Genomic DNA, 10,989 nt, shown 5'->3' on the forward strand with positions numbered 1-10,989 from the left:
CTATGTGTCCTATTTTTGCATATTGATATAGCGCGTGAGTATCTATGTTATTGTTTTTCCGGGTTGTGTTATTTGTTTTTTTTTCTTATATTTCTATTTTGTATTTTTTTAGGTGTTCAATTATTTTTTTTATAGTGTTTCCGGAGGGTGCTTGCCAATTTTTAATTAGGTTTTCTTTGGTTATGTCATTAGTTCTATTGAAATTCGGGCATACGAAGATCTTATGCCAACCAGTGTTGGGTACATTGCAGGTGTCGCAGGTTCCATTTTCGACTATTTTCATTATGTGTAGCCAATGTTCTGATAAATCATGTCCTGAGATGATTCTGTTTGCTATGTTTGTTTCCTTGGCTGTTAGGTTAGTGTGTTTGTACCAAGTTTCAAATTTGAATTCTTTTTGAAATTCTGCAAATTTTTTTCCTCTGGTGGTTATGCTTGTCCTGTACCACTCGCATGTTTGATCTTTCATTTCCTGTTCGAATATTTTAATAATATCTATGTGTTTGTATTTGTTTCCTATTTGATTTTGGGATATTGTGCCTCTTTTCGCGAGATCGTCTGCAATATCGTTTCCCCTTATATCAATGTGTGACGGTATCCATGTAATGTTCGTTTTTGTTTTTATACCTAGTCTTATTATTTCGTATATGATTTCTTCAATGAATAATTGTGATTGAGCTTTCTCTATTATGCATGCGGTGAGGCTGTCTGTGAATATGATAGGTCGGTGTAATTTCATTCCGTCTGCTTTTTTCAGGGCTTCGTGTAAAGCTATGATTTCAGTTGTTGTTATGGATGCGTAATTCTTTATGTTGTATTCGTAGTATGAGTGAGTATTTTTTGATTTAATATAAATTCCTATACCGGCTTTGTCGTTAATTATGCTTCCATCTGTGTATATGGTGGGTCTATTTTGGTCCCATTGTTTGATTTTTTCTATTGTTATTTGTTTCATAGTTTCTTTGTTTGTATTAGCTTTTTTTTGGTATTTCATTGGTTAGGGATGTATCTATTGGTATTTTTACTTTAATGTTGTTGTGTCTGGCTAACCAAAGATTTTTGTATATTCTTAAGTCTTTTTCGAACAAAGTTTCCTGATATGATTTTTTCTTTTTTTTGTAGTTAGTTTTATAATGTTTCATTAATTGATTTCTTATTGGTCTAGAGAAAACTATGTCTTTTGTGAATTCTTTTCTTGTAGTAAAATAGTTCCTTATTTTGAACGGTACTTCCGATGCCAGCGCGTGTAGTGTACTTAGTTGTGTGGTTTTTGTGCAACCTGTTGCTTTCCTTAAGGCTTGGTTTATAATTGTGGTTAAAGAGTTTTGGTTTCTTTTGTTACTGTTGTTTGTGAAAGATGTTCCCGATTCTAGTATGTTTCTTATGTTAGCTCTGTATATGGTTAATGCTTTGTGTGGGTATATGTTGTTTTTTTTGTGGCATAATATTTTGATTATGTTTAGTCTAATATTTGCTTTGTTTTTCAGGTGATCTATGTGGTGTTTGAATGTTAATTTTCTGTCTATGATAGTTCCTAGGTATTTATATTTTGTTACTTCTTCAATCGGGTTATTTCCTATGATTAGAATGAACTTGTTTAAGTCTATTCCAAAAGTCATGAATTTGGTTTTCCCTGTATAGATTGATAGGTTAAGCTTTTTTATTTCTTCTGTGAATAAGTTTAAGGCAGTTTGTAGGTTTATTTCTAGTTCTTGTTGTGTTTTTCCGTTTCCTAGGATAGCGAAGTCATCGGCGTATTGTACTAGTGTTGTGTTATTGGTGTGAATTTTTTTGTGGAGGTCTTTTGTGTAGAAATTGAAAAGTGTAGGGGACATTACATCTTCTTGTGATAATCCGTCTGTTACTAGTTTTGTTATTTTTCTATTGTCAGATTCTATTTCTATTGTTCTATTTGTCAGAAAGGCTTTTATCCATTTGGTTATTTGTTGAAGTATTTGTGTTGTTATCATTTTTTCTAGTAATATTTTTGTTTTTACATTATTGTAGGCTTTTTCTAGGTCTATGAATATTATTCCTGTTTTGGTGCTCATTCTGTTGTTGTGGTATATTCGATTAGTTATGTAGTTGATTGCTTGGTTAATGGTTCTTTTGTTTCTAAAACCAAAAGATAATTCCGGGAGTAGATTGTTGTTTTCTATGAATTTGTTCATTTTCAGGATTACAGCAGAATTCAAGATTTTTGTGTATGTAGGTATTAAGGATATTGAGCGGTAGTTTTCTATGGTGTTGTTGTCTTTGTTAGGTTTACATATGGCTATGACCTTTAAGCGTTTTAGATGTTTTTTAATGATACCCTTGTCCACATCTCGTTTCCTTCTATGAGGATTTTTTTCTAGTGTTTTCGAGTTTATGTTTTTAAGCATGTTGTAGGTGATGTTATCTGGTCCTGGGGCTGTATTTTGTTTTTTTGATAGGATGTGTTCCCATAGGTTTTCGTTAATGAGTTCTGTGTGATTTTGTGATTCTAGGTTGATGTTGATATTGATTCTTGCGTTTTTGTTGTCTATGAAATTTAGTTTCAGGAATTCTTTGGCCTTGCTTATTTCATTATGAATTATGTTTGATTCTTTGTTGTTGTTGTTTGTGTTATGGTTGTTATTAATTTTTCCTACTAGATTCCATAGCTCTTTGGTGTCAGTTTTTTCATTAATTCCTTCTATGGTGGTTTTCCAGTTGGTTTCCTTTTGTTTTTTAATTTTTTGTTTCAGGATTGCTGTTTGTTTTCTTACTTCTATGGCGTTTTCTATGGTTCTGTTTTGGTTAAAGGTTTTTCTTGCTTTGTTTCTATTTTTTAGCGCGTTTTTCGTTTCGTCATTCCACCAGGATTTGAGTTTATGAGTGGAGTTATGTTTATTATTTGCTATTATCTTTTTTATTTTGTTGGAAAGCTGTTTTATTGTATGGATTTGTTGGCTATCTATTTTTTGTATATCCTCAATTATGTTTTGTTTATTGAAGACTGGTCGGTTTTGTCTTGTTTGGGTTTTGTCTAGTATTATTTCTATTATTTTGTGACTGCTTCCTCCTATGTGTTGGTTTCTTATGTTTCGTTTTATGTGATTATATATATCGTTTGTTGTGATGGTTAAGTCTATTGAGGTTTGTCTTTTGTTTGTGTCTGTTGGTGTGTGTATGTATCGTTTGGTATCACAATAAAGTTCGAGTTTTGAAATTCTTCTATGATCGTTTCTCCTTTTCTGTCTGTTATGTCGTCTCCTCAATATGTGTGGTGGGATTCACTTCACCACGATCACCAAAGAACTGTTATGTCAGGTCGAGAAATGTCAATATGCTCTAAACAACTCTACCTGTTATATCCATATACCTTGGGGATTTGCGAAATTTTTCCGTCAAAATGATCTCGGTACATCCCAGGCTCCAAATGACAGATGAAAAGACGTCTTTTCGTGGTCTTTTCACCCACGAAAAGACCACGAAAAGACGTCTTAATAACACCTCATCGGACCATCTGTCATGGCGTGGTAATGTATACATCTTGGTCTTAATGTATACAACTTGGTTGGTTAAGAAAATAAAAACGTGCCGTTTTCAAGCAAGTAAAAACGAAAAAAATCTTGTTTTTTTCTTGTAGCTGTCATTTATTTAAATTCATACTTATTCATTCATATGCCATAGCTGTGTGTAGTACCCCCCCTTTACCGGTGGCTATCGTATCTTTTCTGTGTTATCAATTATATAGGGTTATAAGTTGATTTGAACTTGTGCTTACCGAGTTGCTTGTCCTCCATCTGATCCGTGTGAGCTATTGCGGTTGTGTTGTGTAGAGACGTAAACATCCAATAACAGAAGCAACCAAGCAACATGGAAAAGTATGTATTTTTAAAATACATGTAACAAAGGATTCGATGTATAATATATTTATCTCTTTGTTCGTGTTTTAACGATGTGGCGAATCATTTAGCACACCACGCAAGATTGTGGTGCTCAATATGAGAGACGGAAAATATGTTTTATCCGAGAAGCCGCAGCCTACAGGTATAAAAAATATTGGTTCATAAAACTTTAGAGCAGTATTGAGAGTAATATGTATTGTTTTTCATCGTTGTGTTACAGCTTCCTCATCACAACCAACACTACATCCAGATTTTATAAAACAACTACCGACGGCAAAAAATACATCAAAGAACATCCAACCTGCAACAAACATCGTTCACCGCAGTGTTTCCGCAGGTTTGTATGGTTTTCTCGGCATGCGTTTAAAAGATTGGGAGCAGTATTAAAAGTAATATGTATTGTTTTTCATCGTTGTGTTACAGCTTCCTCATCACAACCAACACTACATCCAGATTTTATAAAACAACTACCAACGGCAAAAAATATATCCAAGAACATCCAACCTGCAACAAACATCGTTCACCGCAATGTTTCCGCATCCATTTCGGATTCCATTTTTTCCGCATCCAACAAACCCAACATTTCCAAACCCATAAGCAGCAATAGTCCCATAAATCTAGAGACAACAAAATCCTCTATAGACGCAGGATTGCGCGATCTTTTAGTTTCAATTGGACAGAAAATGGATGACATGACAAAAAAAATTACAAATTTGGACCAGAAACTTAATGAAATAGAAACTAACCACGCCAACAGGGTTCGAGTTGTTGAGAAAAATCAAGCAATTATTAAAACTAGGCTGGACTTGATCTTAGATAAAATCTCTCCTCGTCCAGGATTGGTAACAAATAGTTCATTCAACTGGGAACCGATCGCATCCAAAGAAATGTTGGATGCAGTGGATCAGCAGCTTAATGATCAACAGTACAAAAAAGAATTTGAAGAATATCTGGAATGCCAGCTGCCAACAGATAGCTCGGAAGAAAGGCTTCATTCAGCGATGGACATCATATTTGCCAGACAGTTTGTTATAGAGATGAGCTGGACGGGAATTGGACATCCGAACCAAAAAATTCCGTTGTTTGGATATAAAAATATTCTTGCTTTATTTAAGCACATTGGAGTACTTTCACGGAGTAACTCCAACTCCTCAAAAAATTAAAACATTCTTCCAAAATAAATTGAAGCATGCCCGCCAAAGACTGAACCTAGAAGGTAAGATTAAATCCACGCACCACAGACATCAACATTCTCATTATTAGTGTTTTTTTGTTTTGTTATAAAGTTCCTTCACTTACTAAGTGTCCTTATTTTTTTAAATACATGTAATATGATGTAATATGTATGTTAATAATAAAAACTCATGAAAAATGTATCATGTATAATATGTAAATTTTTGAAATGTTATAATCCATAAATTATAGTAATGAAAAAGAACGATACAGAAAGAAAATCATATTAATTATTTATTATCTAAGAAATGCAAATATTAGCCTACGAGGGTATGAATTAATGGAACATATTGATACTCATTTTCTTTGGAAAGGGGAACAGCTACCAATTTACATCGTATATCCTCAATATTAACATCCAATTCCGTATGTTCCAGATCGCTCAGGTTTCCATGATGCATATGCATAAATTTAGAATTCAAAGGATATACAAAACAATCGTCTGTTTGAGACAATTTTTTCGCAACAATTTTTATGTTACGGTATTGTTCATGTGCAGTGATAAATTTGCACACATTACCACTTTTGGTCAAAAACCATTCGTTACGTTCCCCAGTTTTTAAAAGAAAGGCTTTGCGGACATGTAATGTTACTGTGCCAGTTCTGGTATGAACAGAAGGGAAATTTAAACATAGATTAGCTGAACGAGTGTTAAAAACTTCTTTTTCGGAAAGTCTATTTATAGTTTGCTCTAAGCATTTCCAGCCAGAACGCAATGAACGTTTTAAATGCTGCAAATGGTTTTCAAATGGATAAGAAGATATGCTACTAATTGGACCAAATTGTTCAACTTCTTTGAATATATGTAGCAAATTGTGTACATTGCTTGAAATAAATTCCGGGCCATAGATATTTGCGTAATGTTTTACATAAAGTTGAATCAACGTGTTTGCTAAAGGCCAATGTTCTTTGTAAACATTTGAGGAAAACAAAGTTAAGCTACAAAAGAACAGCATGAAGTGCTTGTATTGTTCTTCATTTGTTATCTCTTTGAGTATAACGAAACTGGCATAAAATAGAAATGAGGAATATTCTGAGCCTTTCCAGTGCTTATAGTCACGCATTGAACGGAACTTTCTGTGAATTTCAATAGGAAGTTTGATGTTGGTCAGCATTGCAGACAAATTGTTAATTTGTGTATTGCTAAGCTTTTTTTTAACGCCAAATTTTCCTTCCATGAAACTTACGATCGTGCGTTTGGTGATACCTAAGTCTATCAAATGTAGTTGATCTGCGACGATTATTTGTTTGATAATGTCGAAGTTATTTAGTTTCAACAATGGAGTACAATGTTTATGATGACCTTCGTAAATTCGTAATCTGAACCCATGATCTGTTCGCTCAAGTTCAGTATAACTGGAAAATGCAGTTCTTCCATTAAGGCTTCTTCCTTTCGTTGCGCATTTCAAGCAACCATCTCGTGAGTTGAAACCAGCAACACCTATTTAAAAAAGTATATTAAGTTCCATACAATTTTCAACGTAATCTTATATTTTGTCTTACCTTTAATATATGCTCGAGCAGGTGAATCAGCTATAATGACACGTAATTCTATGGAAATCTTTTTGTTATTGATGGTTATTCCATTTTCCATAAGGAAGTTAAGTTCATCAACGAAGGGCTGAAGAAATTGATCGATATCTGCTGGTTTTGTTGATCCGCTGTAAACTGCAATGGTCATTACCGGCACTTCTGGAATGTTATGAACGTTGAATAATATTGGCCAAAATTGAAGATTGCTGCTTTTAAATATGGGTAATCCATCAATAGAAACATTAAGTTCCAGCTTAGAATACGAATCGAGAGCTATATCGCTGCGGCTGAAAATACAAAACGTAACGTTTGTTATGTAAAGATTGTTGTTAACAACTTTTATTAGCTACGCACCTTAGTTCGTTGAGCAGACATCGTCTTATCCCGTTATACCAATACTGACTTCCGTTTATCGTTACAACTTCATTTGAGTCATTTCGATGAGTCTTCAGCAAAGTTCTAGCATCTTTTGGAAGATTACAAGAACTCACGTTTCGTATGATTTCCATAACTTGACTTATAGAATTATACGATTGATTGGTGGATATTGCCCATCGACGTAATTCGGCTTCTACATCATACCCTTCTGTGCGTTCTGTGTCCATTCTTTCATCGTCAGAGCTTTCAACTAAATAGTCCGTAACAAACTCATCACATTCAGGTTCGCTTGTCGTTTCACCGGCTTCTTCTGCCATCACATTGGAAGATCCTTCTGAATGATAATCCATAGGTGCATCGCCTGCGCCTTGGTTGCTTCCAATAACTGGAAAACAAAATATATGCCATGTTATAAAAGAAACTAACAATGATATTTGCCCGTCTTATACCGTATGAACTTCCTCCTGCAACTAGCTCTTCGTCATTCTGCTCTAGCAAAGCTGCTCGGCGCTCTGTAGCATCGCGATAACGATACAAATATGAATTATATTTTACTCGTTTAGTGAATTGGTCACTCATTTTTACAAGATTGGTGATATTAGAAGGCTCTGAGCAAAAACGTAATTAAGAAGCACTCGGAAAATTTTTGTTTATACGGATAGAAGTTTTCTTTTTGTAGCGCGTCGGCCAGTCTGACAGGCAAAACAACAACAATCGCTGATCAGGGAACCAATATCAACAATATCATTACTCTCGATTTTTAGATTAAAATTGAAAATTAATGAAAAATCTTTTAAAACCAAATAAAATGTACATGTTAAATAAAGACATGAGTTTTCTATATGTTTTTTTATGATTTTACTATTTATTATTAGGTAAAAAGCCGTATAAAGTTCATGAACTCGCTGACTTAGTATTGTAAACAGAGGGATTTGGTCTTTTCATATGTTCCTTGCAGCCTGGGATCTACCCGTGTTGTTTAGAGCACTTCATGCTATCTCTCTCTTCGACCGAAAACTACCATGGCAACGCATAGAATGTGACAGAGAGGGCTCTCTAGCCCGAAAAAGAAACGAAATCTTTCCGAGATTCCAGCTCGAGGAGGCGAAATCTTTTTGACGGATAGATTTCGCATAATCCCACCATTTTAGCGAAGTCTTTTTGGCATCTCGCATCATGTAGCCTGGCCTGAAGAGTATACACGCACCGGATAAGTGCGAATGTGCGGAGACGCCGGGTTGGCGACAACGGGTACGAAGGAAGACCTTGCGAAACGCTTAATGGAGGCAGGGTTGGAAATCACTAGGAAGGATCTTGAACAAGACCTCATGCATTCCACCGAATACCATGACGCGGAGAACATTCCGGTAGAAAGCAACTATTTTCCTAAAATAGAATTCCTCCAGCCGTACTAGTTCCGTGACATAGAAGACGGGATCGAGCCGTACGGTGGTGATCTGTCACGAGATATTAACGAGTGGTTTCGAGACCCGACGGAAGATGGTGGGTGTAGGTTGCAGTTTCTTGGCAGCACAGAAGAACCTGCTGACGTACCAAGCACTACGAGCCGTTCTTATTCGGGAGTTTGGCACTATCATTAGCGCCAGCGATATCCACCGGTGGCTTATTTTCCGAGTTAAGAAACTGGACAAATCGTGTCTCGCATACGTCTATGAGATGCAGCCCGCCACGCCGAAATAGATTAGTAGGGATTATATGATATAGGTGTAGGGATTATATGATATAGGATGTTACCAACGCGACGAATTGAGCTAGATTTTACGGCATGCGAGGATTAGATGGAAAATTAATAAACGTCTTTGTTTAGGATAAACTATCACCGGCAAATATTATTTTAGGAAAAAACCCTAAACTAACAGAGCGACAAGATTATGATGCGTTATTGGAAATATCTCGAAAAAGGGACAAATCTCGACATATGGTAATCGTAAACTCAGGCCATGTAATTAAATACGAAAGTGAAGAACATAGGCCGAAAAAGGTTAACGCTAGAACCCAACGCATACGTTATCGTTGCGCGATTAGTTTCACGAAAAAAGGACCTGCGCGAAGATCAAGGCACGGTCGTAGGGCAGTGAAGGAAAGACCAACTTGACGAATAGAGTAAACGACGCGCAGGTAAAAGGCAATAGGAAAATAAACATACGCACTTGAACCACAGATGCGCATTACCCATGGTCATAAAACGATAGGGTAACAATCGCCAGACATTGTCGCCATCCTACACTAGCCGACGTCAGGCAGGGATCAAACGCATCGGCATACCGAGTTAGGATAAAGGAGATCGATGTAATGCTATTTCATGTTCTTTTTCCCACAGAATTTTAGTATATAAGACAGGATTTTTTAAGAATAAAATGGACTTGTAATCCAAACCTCAACGAAGAAACTTGTGTTTCATTGTTTGGGTATCCATACAGATTCGGGAAAGTTTCACCTTTGCCTTCCCTCCGGAAATTGGTTACGCACTTTGGTGTCTCCCCACTCCGTCGGAAGAATTAGGCGAAATCAAGCCAAGCAAGAACCACTGTTAGATACTTCTCCTGGTTATCCAGGAAAAAAGGCTAATCGTCTGATCGAGCTACGACATTCCCGTTGTCCACGCCGAGTTAGTGTAGTGCGAGTCCGCCGCTAAAAACTTCTCTTGGTTATCCAGGAAAAAAGGTTAGCCGCCTGATTCAAGCAACTCTGACAAGGCCAGGAATCTGCGCGGAGATCTCCGAATCGACCATTCCTTCGCGTGGTTCAATTCTGCTGTTCAATATCGTTCGGAAAGCTTAGATCAAGTGAAGAAATCATGATATTGTAGTGTGTCAGTGCTATCTGAGGTGATTCTGTATTATATTTATTACTGTTTGAGGTGGTAACGATTCAGCGCCTATATGGACAGGGCAGTTTTGACTGTATCGGCGTTACAGGCGGAGCCGGTTTGCATCCCCGAACTATTGGTTGATCCGAGATATAGGATCGTTCCACTTTTTTGCCGATCTGCAAGCAAAAAATAAATCCAGATACATGCTGGATATCCCGCACGCTGAATGGGTGCAGCTATTCATGAAGTTTGTGCAGAACGATTAAAGCCGTACTGGATTTGACGGAATCGTTTTGTGCATCACCGTGCTCCGTCTTGGTCACTATCCATTGGAATTGTGTGTTATATGTTCGATTAAACACATTAATGATTAATTTGCATCAAGAGCACAGCAGAGCTTCATCAATGTATGCTAGAGATCACTTGCTTGATCAACAAAGAATGCTTGACCGCAGCATGCAACATTTCAGTGAAGTAAACGTCAAATTTTTTTTTCAAGATTTCCGACCGAGAAATCGTTATTCCGACACCTCCTCTCAACCAAGGTATGTAGATATAGAAGGTAGAGTTGTTTAGAGCAAATTGACGTTTCTCGACCTGACATAACAGTTCTTTGGTGATCGAGGTGAATGCAAGGTGTATGTATTTAGAACAAAGTGAGTTGAGAGGAGGTGCCGTAAAAAGCCCGTTTTGACACATGGAAAGAAGTAGAAGACCAGCACCAGTTTGACGTTTACTTGACCGCATTGAATCAGCTGGTTATATGTGTTGTTTATTATTCTCGAAGCAATAACATCATTATAAGATTTGTTTTCTTCCATTCTGCTGTTCAATATCGTTCGGAAAGCTTAGATCAAGTGAAGAAATCTGGATATTGTGGTGTGTCAGTGCTATCTGAGGTGATTCTGTATTATATTTATTACTGTTTGAGGTGGTAAAGATTCAGCGCCTATACGGACACGGCAGCTTTGACTGTATCGGCGTCACAGGCGCTTTGCATCCCCGAACTATTGGTTGATCCGAGATATAGGATCGTTCCACTTTTTTGCCGATCTGAAAGCATCATCAAGCAAAATCATCAAGAGCACAGCAGATCGAGCTTCATCAATGTATGCTAAAGATCGCTTGCTTGACCAA

General features: G+C 36.7%; 3 protein-coding genes across 4 annotated transcripts in view; 1 reads left to right on the forward strand and 2 right to left on the reverse strand.

Annotated features, from left to right (window-relative positions):
* The window catches only part of LOC118512517 (dopamine receptor 2), a 456,086-nt gene that overhangs the window by 143,427 nt on the left and 301,670 nt on the right, over window positions 1–10,989 (reverse strand). The window lies entirely within an intron of this gene.
* LOC118512709 lies at window positions 3,647–5,231 on the forward strand. The gene is made up of 4 exons (XM_036057545.1): window positions 3,647–3,851; window positions 3,944–4,017; window positions 4,096–4,212; window positions 4,299–5,231. Exons 1-4 carry the CDS (start codon window positions 3,844–3,846, stop codon window positions 5,036–5,038), a joined length of 939 nt encoding a protein of 312 aa, XP_035913438.1. The 5' UTR covers window positions 3,647–3,843; the 3' UTR covers window positions 5,039–5,231.
* Window positions 5,317–7,998, reverse strand: LOC118512494. The gene is made up of 4 exons (XM_036057003.1): window positions 7,469–7,998; window positions 6,996–7,404; window positions 6,612–6,928; window positions 5,317–6,549 (listed from the first exon to the last, which is right to left on the reverse strand). Exons 1-4 carry the CDS (start codon window positions 7,596–7,598, stop codon window positions 5,366–5,368), a joined length of 2,040 nt encoding a protein of 679 aa, XP_035912896.1. The 5' UTR covers window positions 7,599–7,998; the 3' UTR covers window positions 5,317–5,365.

Source organism: Anopheles stephensi, chromosome X (assembly GCF_013141755.1).
Source record: "Anopheles stephensi strain Indian chromosome X, UCI_ANSTEP_V1.0, whole genome shotgun sequence".
Classification (NCBI taxonomy): domain Eukaryota; kingdom Metazoa; phylum Arthropoda; class Insecta; order Diptera; family Culicidae; genus Anopheles; species Anopheles stephensi.